The sequence below is a fragment of the Camelus bactrianus genome, chromosome 26 (assembly GCF_048773025.1).
Source record: "Camelus bactrianus isolate YW-2024 breed Bactrian camel chromosome 26, ASM4877302v1, whole genome shotgun sequence".
Lineage (NCBI taxonomy): Eukaryota > Metazoa > Chordata > Mammalia > Artiodactyla > Camelidae > Camelus > Camelus bactrianus.
This window is the reverse complement of record NC_133564.1, coordinates 15515690-15532581: the sequence shown is the minus strand read 5'-3', so window position 1 is coordinate 15532581 and position 16892 is coordinate 15515690. Positions and strand designations below refer to the sequence as shown.

Sequence of the window (16892 nt, the reverse complement as noted above, 5' to 3'; positions counted from 1 at the left end):
GGATATGCTGAACTGACTGTTTTTAAACCTGAAATGACCAAAACCTACATTTCTTTCACTAAACAGTATTCAGTCGCAAAGTAAAAGTTAATCTAAATTCTAGAAGGATAAGAACATTTACTTTTTTCTTTTGCGCACCTGGGTTTTGTGTTGTTCAGACCCGAGTTTATGCTTGACACTTTTTTAAAATTGAAGTATAGCTGTTGTGTTAGTTTCAGGTATACAGCCAAGTGATTCAGTTATACAGATACGTATAAATCTATTCTTTCCCAGGTTCTTTTCCACTTGAAAGCAGGAGACCTGGGCTCCCTGGAGGTCTGTGCCCTAGAAGCACCTATTGTTACGTTGCATTTTCCTCCTGCTACAGGGGATCGGATAGACACGTGCAAGTTTTAAAATGTGTTTCCATGATTTTCTAATGTGTTCCTTATACAGTATCCAGTCTTTTGAATTCAGGAACTGTGCTTTCCACCTGATCTGGAAGTCTCCCCTAACGTCTTACAATCCGCAGTTTTCCCGGAAGGGAAGCTGTGCGTATTTCTGAATACCCGATTGGCTGCCTTCAATGCTTTTTTTTTCCTTCCTTTCTCTTTGTCTTGGCTCTTCCTGGAGAAGTTCTCTTTTGAATTTCCTCTTTCTTAAAAAACAAAAAACAAATTTCCTCTGGTGCCGACGGCAGGAGGAGGGCTGCCGATGTACTACAGACAGAGACACGGCCAGGTTGAGCCTGGGCTCTAGTCAGGCTGGTCCGCCTGCAGATGCCACTGCTTACAGAACTGGGGGCTGAGATTCCGTTTTCTTACCGCAGGGCTATGCAAACGCTGGCTGGTGGCCAATACAGCCCACTGTTTTTGTACAGCTTTGTTACTACCTGTTTTCGTATGGCCCAGGAGATAAGAATGGTTTTTACGTTTTAAAATGGCTGAAACGAAACCAAAAGAAGAACAGTATTTTGAGACATGTGAAAATGATGTGAAATTCACATTTTGGTGCCCATAAATAAGGTTTTATTGGGATGCAGCCATTCCCACTTGTTTACCTATTGTCCTTGACTGTGTTCACGCCGTCACAGCAGAGTTGAGTGAATGCACAGATGTGACAAAGGCTGGTCAGCCCTCAAAATATTTACTCTCTGGCCCTTTGCAGGAAAAGTTTGTCAACCTCTGCTTTATCTGGAAAAAAACAACAACAACAACAAAACATAAACCCAGATAATGATTCCTCTATCAGAGGGTTCTTCATGAGGATTAAATAAATACTAGAGATAAAATATGGGGCTGTGCTTGGAATATGCAGTGCTTAAGAAATGACTCCCTTCAACCAAGCCTGATGCAAACCTCATCACATTCCCTAAAACACTGACTTTTGCTTAAGATGCTTTGAAGCACAGTAGAGAGCATTGCATGGTCAAATAGACGGACAAGCTGAATGTACTTTGTATTTGATTTAGAAATACCTTTTGCTAATGAACCTCCTACAAGTGCGCCAGGATTAATTTAAACCTAAACGCGTCCCCCTTAATTTGATGAGCCTCTAACACACAGCATAGAAATGACACAGCTGAGCTTAATAATTTATCAGTGTTTTACAAGTAGCAACACCAGGGTTGGAAAATGCAAGTTAGCTCATAAAATGTTCCCCCGGAGCCAGGAGATTCTGATGGCAGTAGAAAGCATCTCGCCACCTGGCCTTCTCAGGACCACGCGCTAGTCCTGAATCCTCCCCCGAAGTGCTTCCGTGCATCAGATAACTTTATGTTCCCCTGGCCACTAGAGAGCACTTTGAGACTAACAAACCTTGGTCTGGGCACCTAGGCCTCCGTTTGTACCCTGCTCTCCTGTGAGTGCCGGGCTGGGAGGTCGCGGTCACTCGCTGCGCCATCTAGCTACCAGGGGCGGTTCACAAATGGCCATCGAGGCTGATGGATGTGTTTGGTGAAGCTTAGTGACCTGTAGTGGTGATAATGAAGTATTCTGAAGCCCAGATAACATTTTCTTCTGTCACTCTGGTTTTCTGCCTCTGGTGACATCACCTCATGTGTCCTGCTTCACCGCGCATTTCCAAGGCCAGTGTTTTAGCCAGGGTCCCAGTTTCCCTGTAGCTCTTTCTCTCCTCTGTCAGACTGAATTTCTCTCCAAGAGAAAAATATCGCTTGATATTGATTCCAGCGCCCGAGATAATTTCAGGTTCTCACTCCGCAGTTCATCCAAAGCCCTGTTTAAAATCTTGAAGAGGTTTTTCAGGGCTAAGAGGTGCAGTTCAAAAGAACAGTTCTTAAATGTGTTGAAAAGACCCTTGGCTACGTTTTCTGATGTTTCATCAGCAGTTTGCACTGATACACTTTCCATTGTTATTACAACTGAACCGTATCACCGGGAGATGTACCAGCAAGACCACCAAGTTTTCTAAAAAGCTATAAAGCTTTGATGTTTTCTGGCCTGTTTCTTACTGTGCTCTTAAAAATGTTTAGCCTCTGCTGAGCCAAATGTATACCTCTAAAGGCATAAGCAGTGAAAAACTCTTCAAGCATCTCTGTTACTCCTGCAATCTCTGTGTATCCAGCAGGAGGATGCGATTCTGTTTGGTTGGAGCAAGGGGGGAGTTCTTTGTGGTGCACATTGTGAATGAATAATACCAACCATCATCTGGGCTTCAGCCCATCGGCGCTGGGGTCTGGCTGTGGCTATAGAAGAATCCACTTTCCTGACCACTGTTTATGAGCATTTCCCAAAGCTGTTCCCTTCTGTATTATTGTTTGCATCAAAGGGAAATCAAAGCATCAGCTCTGCCCCTGGTTCCTAAACTGATTGAGGCGTTTGGGAGGATGGTTTGCCGGTGATGTCTTTGATGTTTTCAGAAATCCAAAATCATGTCTCCCTCTTTTAAGTGACACTTGACTTTCAAGTAAAGAATACGTCTGCATGTGAAATGTCAGTTCTGTCTAATAATAACCGGCTTAATGCGCCACGAAAATCACTAATAGAATTTGCCACCATTTTCAGAAAATGAAATTCTCTCCTCTCTCCTGGAGCCTGGCTCACGGAATCTGGCTGGAACAGTGGCAGACTTACAAACGAACGACCGGATGGCTCCGTAACGAAATTACACTCTAAAATGTAAACTTGCTATCTCTTCTCTCGCCAACACACAGCTTTTGTGATGCGACAGGAGAACTGCAAGGGAGTGGAATAGGCTGTTAACAAAGACTTGCAAGAGAGGGACTCCTCTGGGTTTCACAGGGAACCATGAATATGAAAACATAAAGGAATGCAAGGCAAAGATAAGGAGTTTACATGGTTGGGGGGGGGGGTCCTGTGCATTATTGTGGAGATCCTGTTGGTTTCCCGCAGCCAGACTTTGTTTTTGGCTGTCAGTCTCCAAGCCAGATCCAGGCTTCTTCTCCTTCAGTCCTAGAGGGTGTGCTCCCTATGTGCTCTTATTTATTTATTTTGTGTGATGCTTTCTGTGAGGTTGCAAAGATAGTAGAACCCTATCTAAAAGGTAATGTTATCCCTGGGATTTCAACAAGGGTTGAATTAAATAGTACAAAGCAGAAAGATCACACATGTATGTGTTATATCCTTATTTGCCTGAAACTCCATAGTTCCCGGGGACTATGATTATGTGAGGGACGTATCGACATTTAGTGTTCAGTGCGAATACAGAGAGATGGCAGGCACTTTTCCGTGTCTGGACTTACCCGCAGCTCTAGAAACACAATCTGATTTCTTCAGATGAGATCTTTCCCCTAGCTTGTGAAGGGCTACCATTAGGGCAACTTTTTTTTAAGTAAAAAAAAAAGTTTATTTTATTGAGGTATCATTGGTTTATAATGCGTTAATTTCTGGTGTGCAGCATAGTGATTTCAGTTATACATCTATATATATATATATTCCTTTCCATAGTCTTTTTCATTACAGGCTATTAGAAGGTACTGAATATAGTTCCCTGTGCTATACAGGAGGACCTTGTTGTTCATCTGCTTTATGTACAGTAGTGTGTATCTGCAAGTCCCGAACTCCCAATTTGTCCCTTCACACCCCGCCTTTTCCCCTTGGTAACCATAAGTTTGTTTTCTATGTCTGTGACTCTGTCTTTGTTTTGTAACTAAGTTCATTTGTGTCATTTTTCTCAGATTCCACATATAAGTGATATCATATGGCATTTTTCTTTCTCTTTCTGGCTGACTTCACTTAGTATGTGACAATCTCGAGGTCCATCTGTGTTGCTGCAGATGACATTATTTTATTCTTGTTTATGGCTGAGTAGTAGTCCATTTATAGATAAGGGCAACTGCTTATACTCAAGGTTGAGATGTGTACGATCCTGTAAGTCTCTGCAGACTCACTCTTTGCCTCTTGGACATCTTGCACGTCTTCCTCCCAAAAACAAACAAACTGGATTTTAAATAGAATATTGTACTAAATGGCAATAATGAGAAAGGAAGTAGGGGTCTCCCTGTGTCCATGAACTACAGCCTGGGTGGGCAGAAAGGGCTGTTTTTTGGTAGAAGACACACAAGTGATGTTCCACTTTGGGCAGCTCTTTTATTGTCCTCTGACCTCACTACGTAACCATTGAATGTTGGCTAACCTACTATGTACTTTTATCTTCTCTCCGGGAAAGAATCAGAGGCAGCTAATTCAGCTTTCTTTGTGCTCCTGGAAGGCTTAGCAGAGTGCCTTCCATAGAGGCTCTCAATGAACAATTGTGATGTTATTCATAGACTCTAAGACCGGGGATGGGCAGTGTGGCATCCGGAGGCAATCTTGCCAGATCAGCTGTGTGAATGGGATCGAGCCAAGTCATCTTTCTGGGCCACTATTTCCTCATCTGTAAAAAGAAGGGGCTGGACTCAGTGATTGCTAAGGTCACTTCCAGCTTTGTAAATTCTATGCTTTAAAAAAAAAAACCCAAAAACCTCGATCCTGAAAGAAGTGCATCTTCTGGGGTTTCCAGACAAAAGAGCCCAGGTTGTATTTGTGTGCAACCTCCCAGCACATCCGGGTTTATTCTTCAGTGATATGGCTTAGCTCCAGGACCCCTTGGTGTGTTTCTAACACTGTGTAGATATTGATTTTTCTTGCAGGATAGTGGTTACTGTAACCACCAAACTATTAAATCTCTCCCTTCTCATGAGGATGATTTCACAAATGTCCTTCCACTCCTTTTGGTTGGTAGTTAACTCAGTCCAGGGCTAATTCAAAGATAGCATTACTATCAGAGTGTCTCGGAATGCTCCGTAGCTGACCACTCTCTACCTTGCATCGTCTCTGGGTTGCCAAACACCGCAGCAGATGGAAGTTGGTCCAAAATGGGACTTTTGAAGACTTTGACCTTGTCACTGCCATGTTGTCCACCATCACCTCCTGCACAAAGGCTTAGAATTTCTTACTGTGAACAGTGTCAATAGTTACTCAAACAGAATAGGCTACCCTCCTTATTTTGTTTGTTCATGCCTGTAGAAGCTGACTTTTCACCTCGAGGCATTGATTATTTTTGTCACAGCAAGACCACAGATGTTCCCCTCAATATACACATATGTAGTGAGCTGCAATACTAAAATATTAACTTGATTCTTGCTTTCTCAGTTTAGACGTTTACCCCCAGTGAGCGCTCCAGCTAGCTGATGGAAGGCACAAGATCTCAAGCAGATTATAAGAGCCATTAACTTCCAAATACAATTTAACAGGGGCTTTCATTTACAATGATTCTTGGGCACTCACCTTGTTAACATCAGTCAAAATACCCACTGCAAAATGAGTGGCGACTTTGATGTCAATATAGAAATTTCTATCCAGAATCATAATACCTTGCTGGTTTCCTTTCCACGGTGACCCCAGAGTAGAGGGGATAATTTAATGAGATCGTTAATATTTCTATTAAAACCAGCAATCTGCTCAATTCTCTTTTGGTAGGCACGTTTGCAGAACCAGCAGAAGTGACTGTTCCAAATGAAGCATTATCTTTTCTTGCACAACACTCAAAGCCTACATGCTGCTTGACAAATCTGAATTTTAAAAAGTGGGAGTGATTGGCACTTGGTAACTTACACAGAACTATAAAGCGGTACAAGAAAATTGCCCATTTCTTTTAGATTTACATTTTATATATCTTTTTTTTTTCTTTTAAGAAGTGATAAGACGTGTAATTTCCATCAACTTCAACCAGTTCTGTATGAAAAAGGCTGCCAGTTCAGCTCTGTAGAGGAAAAGCAAGTCACAGGGAGAACTGACATGCCTCAGGGAGGCACACCGCCTCCCAGCTGCCTTCCACTCTGCCGCTAGAGATGGTTGGTGACTTGCAGGCCAAGACCCAAATCCTAAGACTAAGGTACTGCATGTCTTGAAAACAACTCAGCTCACCCTTGGTTCCTAACCCACCAGCCCCAGTGTCTCACTTACCAAATGTCTTTCCACGTCCACCAAGTGCGAGGAGAAAAGGAAGCAGATAGAGAGGTATAATAGAGAAGACAGAGGAAGACTTCTCTTTATGCGTAGGATGCTCCAAAAAAATTGATGGCTTTCAATTCCTTTATTTGGTCAACAAACATTTATTGCTATACAGTAACAAAGCACCTAGCTCTGTGCATACCAGGTTAATACTTCCTGTCTGATCTTCATTATAATTTTTATTTTTTTAATTTTTAATTTTGTAAATTGAAGTATAATCAGTTTACAATTTTGTGTTAGTTTCTTGTGTACAGCATAGTGATTCCATTACATATATTCCTTTTCATATTCTTTTTCAATGTAGGTTATTACAAGCTACTCTATAATATAGTTCCCTGAGTTATACAGTGGGACTTTGCTGTTTATTTTATATATAGTACTGTGTATCTGCAGATCCTGACCTCCCAATTTATTCTCCCCACCCCCTTTTCTCCCTGGTACCCCTAAGTTTGTTTTCTATGTCTCATTATAATTTTGAAGATGTGTCATGATAAAGGTAATTGGGGGCCTCAGCTCAGAACCCAAATCCTATTCAGGAATCTTGAAGGTTTTTTTTTGTTTTTTGTTTTTAATGGAGGTACTGGGGGTTGAACCCAGGACCTTGTGCATGCTAAGCATGCGCTCTACCACTGAGCTACCCTCCCCCACCACAACTAGGAATCTGGAAGTTTTGGGATAGGAATATTCTATCATATCAACTTGCAGTCTGTCTACCTTTCATTAAATATGAACAAATGACTCCCTGCTGTAACACACATATAAAATTGTATATGTTGACAAGACCATGTATTTAATTTTTTTTTTCTAGGGTTTACATTGACTTCTTTCCTGGTCCACTTATCCCCTGACTTCAGGTTTGAAAAGTTCTCTCTGGTTGGAATTGCTGCATAGAAACATAAAAAATTATTTCTTTAGAAATCAGCGAAAGTGGTAATTTGCCTCTAAGGGCAGTTGTTGAGCTACGAAAAGAGGTTTTAGTCCTGACAATCACTGGATTGAGAACAAAGATATGCCAAAGGAGGAATTCTCCTATAATAACACTTACTGTGTAAACTGAGCAGGCAATGAGGTTCATTTATTCAGCATTTATTTGGGGGTGGAGGGTAAGCCCTGTGGGGGCAAGAAGTGGTTTATCTTGTTCACTGTTGGTATTCACAGCACCCAGCACATAGAGAATTAATTAAAACAGTAACCGAAGGCATGAATGTTGTTGATTTGACAGATGAGGAAACAAAACACTCCAAGAATGTAAGTACCTTCTGAAGGTCATTTGGGTGGTAAGAAGTGGAACTGGAGATCAAAGGCTGGTTAGACTCCAAGGCCTGTACCCTTTTCCCATGACAAACTCCACGCACCCAGATTGGTGACTTTCCAGACTCCCTGCCTCTGTTTCCACGTTGCAAGTCACATCCTTTCCTGGGCGAGCAGAGGTGGTAGGAGGGGTGGTGAGTGGTATCTTGACAGAGCAGACACCCCTGAATGCCACCAGAGCCCCATCTGAAGTTGCCCCAGAAGAGTCTCATCTTGGATCCCCGCCTTCCAGGTACTGAAATATATTCGAGCTTATGCTGTAGATCAGACATAGATAAGCCCGCAGGCCTGTCAATAGAGGAGCCAAGCCAAAGCCTGTGACAGCAATCCTTACAGACGTCTGATTGTGTTCTTGCGTGTGAAGCCCCCTCTCATACTGGATGTGGCTGAAGACATAGTGAGCCTCTGTGTCTGCAGTAGGTGGAGAAAGATCTTCAATTATAAACAAAAATACAAGGTATTAACAAGAGAGATTCAACACCTACAGTCCCACTTGGAGTTATAACGTGTTAATGAGCAAGAGAAACCAAGGAATGCATTTTTCTGCCTCCTAGGCTGCCTAGGTTTGCTGTTGATGTAGAATAATTGAAACCTCAAGTCGTGAAACCATGAATCAGGAGGGTTTCCTGTATTATGAATGATGTCATCTTATAAGATGAGAGACTTTCAGTGAAATGCAGGAATGTTCAGGGTAATGTGTTTGCAGCAAGCAGGATCCTGAATTTATTGCAGAGAGGAGTGTGTGAGTTGACCAAAATGGAGAATGATGAGAAGTAACTAAATTATGTATGACAGTCTTTACAGAGCAGAGGAAGGAAGAAAGCTTAATGATGTTGTGGTTGAAGGACCAGCAGTAATTGGTGATGTATAGGTTGGAGGTTGGGTAAGAAGAGAAATGGATCTATAAAGACTCAAAGACTATAGATGAGTGTGACACGGACCAAGCAGTGGATCTGGGAGGGGGAGAGGAACCGGGGGCTCAGCATATAATAAATTTTAGTGGCAACAAGACAGCCAAGTGAAGTTAACGTGACATTAAAAATCATCATCTTAATCTATGTAGCTCTTTCCAGCCTGAGTCTTATAAGGCAAAAAAAAATTCTATAGTTAACAATGAAGTATTTTTCCCCTTTGCTTTCCCGGCATCCACCGAACAAAGTACATAATTTAATTATTGAATCTACAGGCTGGACCATGGAGATGAAGGATGATGTGTCTGCTGCTGTGAGAAATTAGATAGAACCAACTGTTTATTCTCATTATTCTTCCTCTGTTAGGCTAAATTAATATAGTTAACAAGCTTTTGTTTGGATTAGAGGCTCAGATCTGGGATGTGCTGATCAGAACTCATAATTACTACAGTAGCTATTATTTACGGACTGCTGACATATCCTCAAGCCCCATGTGTAAAACAGACAGGGGTTCTTTCGTCATTCTCTGCAGTGGAACCAATGTTCCACCAGAGTAAGGGGCTAGAAGTCTGAACAGAATAAGCCAGTTCAAGAAAATCAGACTTAGTTCCTTGGAGCATATGACTTTAGAAACGTCACCCAAGGTCTTTCCTGTTGACCTGTAGCACGTTTCCCCGATCTTTTTAACAATTGTATCAAAATGTGCACAATTTAATAGCCAGCAAACTTTATGGGGAAGACCCGGAGGGGTGTGGCCGGTGGTGGGGGTTGGGACAGGGTAGCAGGCTTAATTAAGCGCACACCTCAGGCCCTTCCACACAATCTGAGCAGTTCCCATAAGCTGGCCGCACAAAGCAATCATGCAAATTGAGCTTCGAGGCATTTGTGCCTCGAGGCATAGCTTCCCCGCCCGACCCACTTCGCTGCCCCGAATAAACCCCTCCTGCGGGAAAGGGAAGCTGCTGCGGGACACGGGGACACGGGGACTCAGCAGGCCCACCCCCAAGGCCCAGACCAGTTCTCCTTACTTCCCGCCCCTGCCCCTTTCAGTTTTTTTGCTGTAGACCCCTTCAGGTCTTTTAGTCACATATTTTACGTGTGTGTGTGTGTGTGTGTGCGCGTGTGTGCGTGTGTGCGTGTGCTTTATAGCGAGGGCTTTAAGTAGCTGGCGGTAGATTCAAGTAGGGGATTTAAAAAAAAACCCAAATCCTTCACCATCAACAACAGAAACGACTCTCAGGTTCAGAGATGTGAAAAATGAACGGCTATGAAGTCAGAGCCCGGGGAGCGGCCGCGAGCAGTCCCTCCCGGCGACCCAGGGCGGCGGCGAGACCGCCGCCACCAGATCAAAGTCAGAGGCAAACCCAAACCACCCCCACAACAAAGGGAGACAGGCAGCCGGGGAGGAGGGCTTCGTGCGCCGGCCCGAAAGGCCGCCGGCCGGACCTCCGGGTGGGCTGGGCGAGCTAACCGTGTGGCCGGGACCAGGAAGCGCGGCGGCCGTGCCGCGGAGCTCCGCGGCCGGGGCGCGCCCGCCAGCCCCCTCCCCAGCGCGCGCGGCCGCCCGGGCCGCCGCCGCCACCTTCCGGCCACGCGGCGGCCCCGCCTCCTCGGCCGACTTCCTTCCCCGGCGCGCGGCGGGACGGCGGCGGCGGCGGCGGCGGCGGCGGGTGCCCGCCTGCAGGTCGCGGACCGGGGCCGGACGGTGGGCGGGGGCCGCCTCCCGCGGGCCACGTGGGGAGGCCGCGGCGCGGGCGCGGGGAGCCCCGGGGACGCCCCTTCCCGGTTAAACCTGCTGGGGGAACGCGTGCGGGGCCGGCGTGCTCGGTCAGCCTCGCGGCGGGCACCGCGGCCTTCAGGACGCTTTCTCTCTCGCGGGAGCCGAGGGCGCGCGGGGGTTCTGGGGGGTCTGAAAAGAGCAGCCTCTTCCAGCGGCCACGTGTGCCGCAGGGGTGCGCGGTTCCGTCCGGCGAGCGGCATCGGGGCAGTGGGAGGAGCGTGGGTTGCGTCTCGGCTGGTGCCTAGAGGTATCTCCCTGGACTTGTTCCTCCTGTGCTTCTGCAGTTGGGCTTCGGGGCACCAGTGAGCCTTAAACCAAACCAAGCAATAAGTTGCTTTCCCTCCCCTCTCCTTCCTCCCCTCATCTCCTGTTTAGCCAGCACTTATCCTGACCCCCAGAAGCGATTATGGAAGCCAATCATTAAACCGGGTGGTAAGCCAGTTCCATCCAGCATCGCTTCGTGTTAAGAGGGTTTTCAGGCTTCTCAGAATTGGGGCAGCATGAATTAGTGGGTGATCATAGCGCTTGCCTGTTTGCTGCCTCCCAGTCGTAGGCACCGGCTCGCTGCACTTGACAGCTAGATCCTAAAGCCGGTGTTGGGAAATCCTCGCCTTCCCTCAGCCTAGCTGTTTAGGCTCTCAAAACTTATCTGGAGCTACCCGGTGCTGGTGTTGCCCTCCTTCCTTGCCCTTGTTTCATCCCCCCTGAAAGGACCCCTGTTCCTCATCAGAAAGTGTTTGCCCTGTCAGGGACTCCGTCTTGTAGAGACAGCTTGTGCCTGCCAGTGAGTATAGCCCAGGGTTACTCAAATCTCCCCCTGTTCGTAACACTCGTCACTCTTCATGTTTCCTCCTCACTTGATTCAGTATCAGAGTTAATAACTTCTGTCGCATCTGGGAAACTGAGGGAAGGGGAAGGGACAAGTGAATATCACAGTTGGGACAGCTCCGAATGGAAATCAAATGGCATGGATCATAATCTGGTGTGATTTGGGGCGAGTTACCTAAATTCTCCGAGTCTCTGTAAGAAAGAGGATGTTGGTTACCTTAGCTCAGGATGAGGCTTCAGTGAGATGATGTGTATAATCTTTAATGGTGTCTAAAATTTACTAATGATCAATAAATCTCCCCCCTCCTTGTGCTGGCTCCATTTGATAAAGGAGAGACGTAAGGATGAGAATGATTTGTAGGGCAGACATGTAGGAACTTGCGAAAAATCCTATGAGACAGCAGTAAATAGATGGAATATCAGGGAATGCGCCGCTATACAGGTGAAATCCAAACCTGTGAATAGTAGCTTAATTTCCTAATTTTTTTTTCCCTTAAGACCAGAGACTGTCTGGGGTTCATGTTCTGGGATTTCTGATTGATAAACATAAACTGAAATTGTCTGAGTGTGGAGATCCAGAATTGCAATGTGCTTGGGTTGAACTGGACCGAAATGTGTTTCTCAACTGCTGTTTTGTTGTGTTTTTCTTTTAGACACAGCATGAGCGAAGTTCTCTGCAAAAAACGTGATGACTATTTGGAATGGCCCGAGTATTTCATGGCCGTGGCCTTCTTATCGGCACAGAGGAGCAAAGATCCAAATTCCCAGGTAAGTGAGTTTTATAGGAGGCTGCTTGGACACTCACAGACCGGGAGATGCCCACAGATGAGCAAACTACAAAAGGGGGAGGCCCCTGGACACCCGCCAACTGACAAAAGCAGAGTGAATCTGCTGGCTTTTGTGCATTCCTACAAGCTTACATTTTCCTGTGAGAAAGGAAGTTGTCACATGCCGTAGGCCTCTGGTCTCATTTCGTGCCTCTCCAGTGGCAGCCAGCCACTTGAAGTCACCAAGCCTTTGGGCATGTTTCCCTGTAGGTCGGAGCCTGCATCGTGAATGCAGAAAACAAGATTGTGGGCATCGGGTACAACGGAATGCCAAACGGGTGCAGCGATGACCTCTTGCCTTGGAGGAGGACAGCGGAGAATATCCTGGATACCAAGTACCCTTACGGTAGGGCACGCTTTGTGTTCCATTCTGGTTAGGGGCATAGCCGTGGGGAGTGCTGAAGTACGACAGCTGGTCAGAAAGCATCATCTTCCTTTCCAGTCAACAGCTGGAAAGAAAAAAAAAAATCCTATTGAACTACCCCAATTTCCCGCCTCTCTCCTTTAAAATCCAAAGAAAGCCAACAAGTAGAGGCATGGTAGTAGTCACGCAGCCCAGCCTGGGGCCCAGGGCTCTCCCGGGGTGGGCCCAGCTTGGGCCTGGCATGTATCACTGGCAGCCTGCCAGGCTGCAGAAGCCGGAGCACTGGTGGCAGGCTTCTCTGCAGGGTGTCGCAGCCCCTAGGGGAGGCAGCTGGGAAGGGGGCTCTGGGGAGCTGCTGTTTGCTTCTCAGCTGCGTGGAAGCAGAGCCAGCTCAGCGGGTACTGGCCAGGCCTTCGCTCTGATGGGAAGCCGGGTTCGTTCAGCCCCTCCACCTATCGAGGAAATCCGGCTCTGGCTCATCTCTGGGCAGCAGGACACAAACTGTGAGCTGGACACCCAGAGGTGGACGATGCCCTAGCCTCCTCCTGGTCCCTGGGACGCTGCAGCCCCAGAGTGGGCGGTGGGCAGACCACAAGCCGGAGGCAGGGAACCGAAGACCTTTGGCCTGGCCATCTCTGGTTTTCCTCTTTAAATTAGTGAAGGATGCTCGTTCTAATCTGTTGCCCACATGGGTCCCAGGAAGACTCACTTCAGGGACCATCTGGGAGGGACAAGCCCGGCCTCACTTTTCCTTTAATTCCCTGGTGGATATGCAGCTGATGCTGTAACGAGGCACACGGAGCTGCATCCGCTGGTTGCTGAGTTTTCATACTGTTGGGACCTATGTTTATGTTTGGAAATGAACAGACTCGCTCTGTTGGGAGTAAAGTAGATGGAGGCCAACCCATTGGGAAAGATGTGCCTTCAGGAAACGGGGTTCAGGCGTGACCTGAGCCCCCTGTTCCATTGGCCCTTCCCCAGTAGGTTTTTCCTCCAGGTTTTTCTCATGAAGAAATCGAAGTCTACATTTAGCCTAATTTATATGTTTTTACTAATATTCCTGGACCTTAATCATGTTAAATAAGCCCCATAAATTTCTTTTTAAGCTGCTTCAGGGCAACTGCTTCATTTTTAAAAGAAAAAAAAACTGTGCCTCGAGATGGAGAAGGAATTGAGGAATGAGACTGGGGAGAACTACAAAGTACTCGCAATTTTCGGGGAATAAAACAGTTTAGTGATTAAGAGGATTTCATAGTCAAGTTAGTCCATTTAATTCCCCCCTCGTAGGGGGAGGATGTATAAGATCCTGGGGAAAAGAGGATAAAACTGTCTCAGCCTCAGCTTCTAGCTGAGTGGAGCACAGGAAAGGCATGCCAACATATTTTAGAAACTTCTCATCCTGATTTTGATTCTGTAAGCTTTCGATGACAGGAAAGAAGGAAAGTGATTCATTGTTTGTAGGCGCCTTCGAAGGTGATTTTTCACAGGTCAGTTTAAGGTCCCATAGAAAGATCACAAAAATGAAAGGGCGTTCAGGGTCCGCAGTGAAGTGTGTGAGTAGGCCAGCCCTTGTCCGCTGAGTTGAGGCAGTGAGCGCCGGGCCCTGGGGCTGAGCTTCCCATTGAGCAGTTCTTAGGAGGTGTCAGGCTGTGGCACTGAGGCTGATTGCAAAAAGAGGCTCGTGGCTGGGCTGGCATCGAGGGTCCTCACTGGTTACCCAGCGGCTGTCCCAGTGGGACTTGTGCCTTCTTCCATCGCCGTGAGCCCCGGGCACATTTCTGGCAGTGACCTAGAAGCCCGTGGCTTTGCAGCACATTCAGAATCCCCCGACTTCTCCCTTCCAGTAGCTTTGTGTTTGTTCCATGACACTTGCCTTTTGTCCAAGTTGGAGAGTACCTTTCGGAGCTCCTTCCCAGAAGAAATTAAAGAGAAACCCACACAGGCATTTGCCCAGCTTTGCTGATTGTTTGCTGTTGAATGGTTGCTCCGTTTCAGGGCACTGGCTGGCTGTCTGCATTATCTTTTACTTTCCATGTGATACCTCCAGGTTTTCAAAGCTCTTTGCCCCTTTACTTATCAATTATTCATTTTACATGTAGCTGTGTTAGAACAGTTAGAACAGAATAGACAGTCTTCTTTCACAAAGAGTAAACTTGTAATTTGATGTACCGTAAAAGTCCTAGAAGGTATTAAATGGTTTTTAAAAGGCATTTAGTATTACTTCTGCCATAATACATGTAAAGATGGGGTTTAAGTCTCAGTAACTATGACTAGCTGTAAACTGTACACTCAGTCTGATCTTTTTAAAAGATTTCGGACCACAGAGGAATAAATGTTTTGGTAGCCTTGGATGGAATAGAAATGATTGGTAATAATTGACTAAAATTACTTCTGTTTTAAGACCTTAAAAATTAACCTTAAAAATAAGTGATAATGTCTAGAATTGGGTTGGGTTTAACCCTTTCTCTCCTCACTGACATGAATGGTGGCTAGGTTGCTGTCTCAGAAAAGATAGACTATGTGTTCATCCTTGTAAAGGAGCTTTAGAGATTATGTAAATTCTAGACAACTGATTTCCTAATTCTTTTAAATAGATGGGGACCCTCTTTTAAATGTCAGTAAAACTTCCAAGACCCTTAAATAATGCTAGTTAAACTATTAGCATCTTTTTTTTTAAATTGAGGTATAATTGACATATAAAATGACATTAGTTGGAGGTATACAACTTGATGATTCGTATGTTTCGGTATTTGATACATTAACAAAAGCATTTTTTTTCTTGTGATAGGACTTTCCACGATCATGCCCACAGGGTCTAAGCTACCTGCTTCATTCATGGATGGGGACGTGAAGGCCCAGAAGCGCTAAGTAACTAAGTCAGTGCCACACAGGCAGAGTGACAGCTTCTAATTCTGAGGCCAGTGCTCTGTGTTTCCTGTGGGGCAGCTCAGGAATTCAGCTTTTCTGAAGTGGGTAGGTGGTGGCAGAGTGGACCACCCATTTTCTTCTTCCCACTATGCACGTGAGCAAACAGTGGCATCCAGGAAGCAACCCCTCCAGAGGGCAAGGGTCAGGTGGTGGTGGCCTGAACCCAGGATTGGGCAGAAAGCCATCCACAGCTGGCCTGCCTCACCATTTCCCCAAAGGGGAGCTCTGGGTTTACCAGTAGCATACACAACTTAATTCTCCTCATTCACGCTGTAAGTGGGGAAGTCGTTCGTCTTGATTGACACCTTGTGGAGGGAGGTGAACACAGAAGACATGTGACAGTAGGAAGACAGAGCACCTTCTGGGCTGTGTCTCTGGAGAGACGTTTTAAAGGCTGCTTTTGTTCTTCCAGGCTGAGGATCAAAACCTCGTGAAACTATTTGATTACAATGTAGTATTAATGTGGAAAGTGAAAAATTCCCCGTGCCAAGGAAACTGCCTTTCATCTCATCCTTTTCCTGAAAAATCCAAAAGGTAGTATGATGTCAGTAAGGGTAAGTGGCAGGAAGAAGTCAGTGTTATTATAGTGACACCTTTTCACATGAATGACAATGGGAAAACCAGGAAGCAGCAGATTGATCTCATTTACCATGTAAAAAACTTTGGAAGATCTTAATTTTCATGAGGGGGTGGTTGCTAAACCCAGGGTGAAGTACTCAGCTGACATTTCCAGTTCCTTTCTCTTGGTGGAATTCATCCGGGAAGCCGACGTAATCAAAATACCAATTTTGTAAAATGCAGGTGACATACACGTGGTAATTCAGAGATCACTGTTTCCTTGGGTTTGTGTAACCTGTTTTGATGACCTGGTTTACCAACCAGAGGTTTGGGGTAGAATCAGCTTCTTTCTTCCTCGGGAGCCATTGTTAAACTTCCCGTTTTTTAGCAGCACTCTCCATGCTCACCAGGTTTGCGTGTGTCTTCCTGCTGTGCTGGTCCCATTGGGGAGGGGGTTTGCAGGGAAGCTCGCCTCTTGCGTGGCCCCCTCTTCCACCCCAGTCAGCCAGGAAGCCAGGACTGCCTTGCGTGTTGCATCATGCCCTTCCTCATGGAAGGGACCGTAGTAGTGATGTCCCAAGACAGGGCGGTAGCCCTGTCTCCGGTGCACCGGCCAGAAGTGGAGACATGGGACTTTTTTCCAGAGTCAGTTTATATTTCTGCAGCAAAAATCTAAAAGGGACATAAATGCTGGGAAGGAAAATGCGAGAATTAATTAAGGCAACAGTTCAGCATGACAGCTGCAGACAGTTTTGCCTGTGTGTGGCAGTGCTCCTTTAAATTTTATATTTAAATGTAATCTTTATTTTTCAGATTTAGCATATTGTTAAGCATGCGTAGATGTCATTTTAGTGATTACTTAGCCATTTGCCTTACCCCCTCGAACACTGACATTTTCCTGACTGTCACGCCTGTGATATGTTTCTTTGGCAT

At 45.8% G+C, this 16892-nt stretch overlaps 1 protein-coding gene across 12 annotated transcripts in view; it reads left to right on the top strand.

Annotated features, from left to right (window-relative positions):
* DCTD (dCMP deaminase) overlaps window positions 1-16892 on the top strand; it is a 112414-nt gene that overhangs the window by 62568 nt on the left and 32954 nt on the right. For 8 of the 12 annotated variants that reach the window (XR_012502422.1, XR_012502423.1, XR_012502424.1 and 5 more), the window contains exons 1-3: window positions 10241-10358; window positions 11936-12050; window positions 12320-12455. Coding sequence is in view for 7 of the 12 variants with exons in the window: in XM_074353415.1 (XP_074209516.1) it covers window positions 11943-12050; window positions 12320-12455 (244 nt within the window). In the remaining 5 variants the exon portion in view is untranslated. Of the gene's footprint in view, window positions 1-10240; window positions 10380-11935; window positions 12051-12319; window positions 12456-16892 lie in introns of those variants that run through there. The other 4 variants (XM_010953320.3, XM_074353416.1, XM_074353417.1 and 1 more) reach the window with 2 other exon arrangements.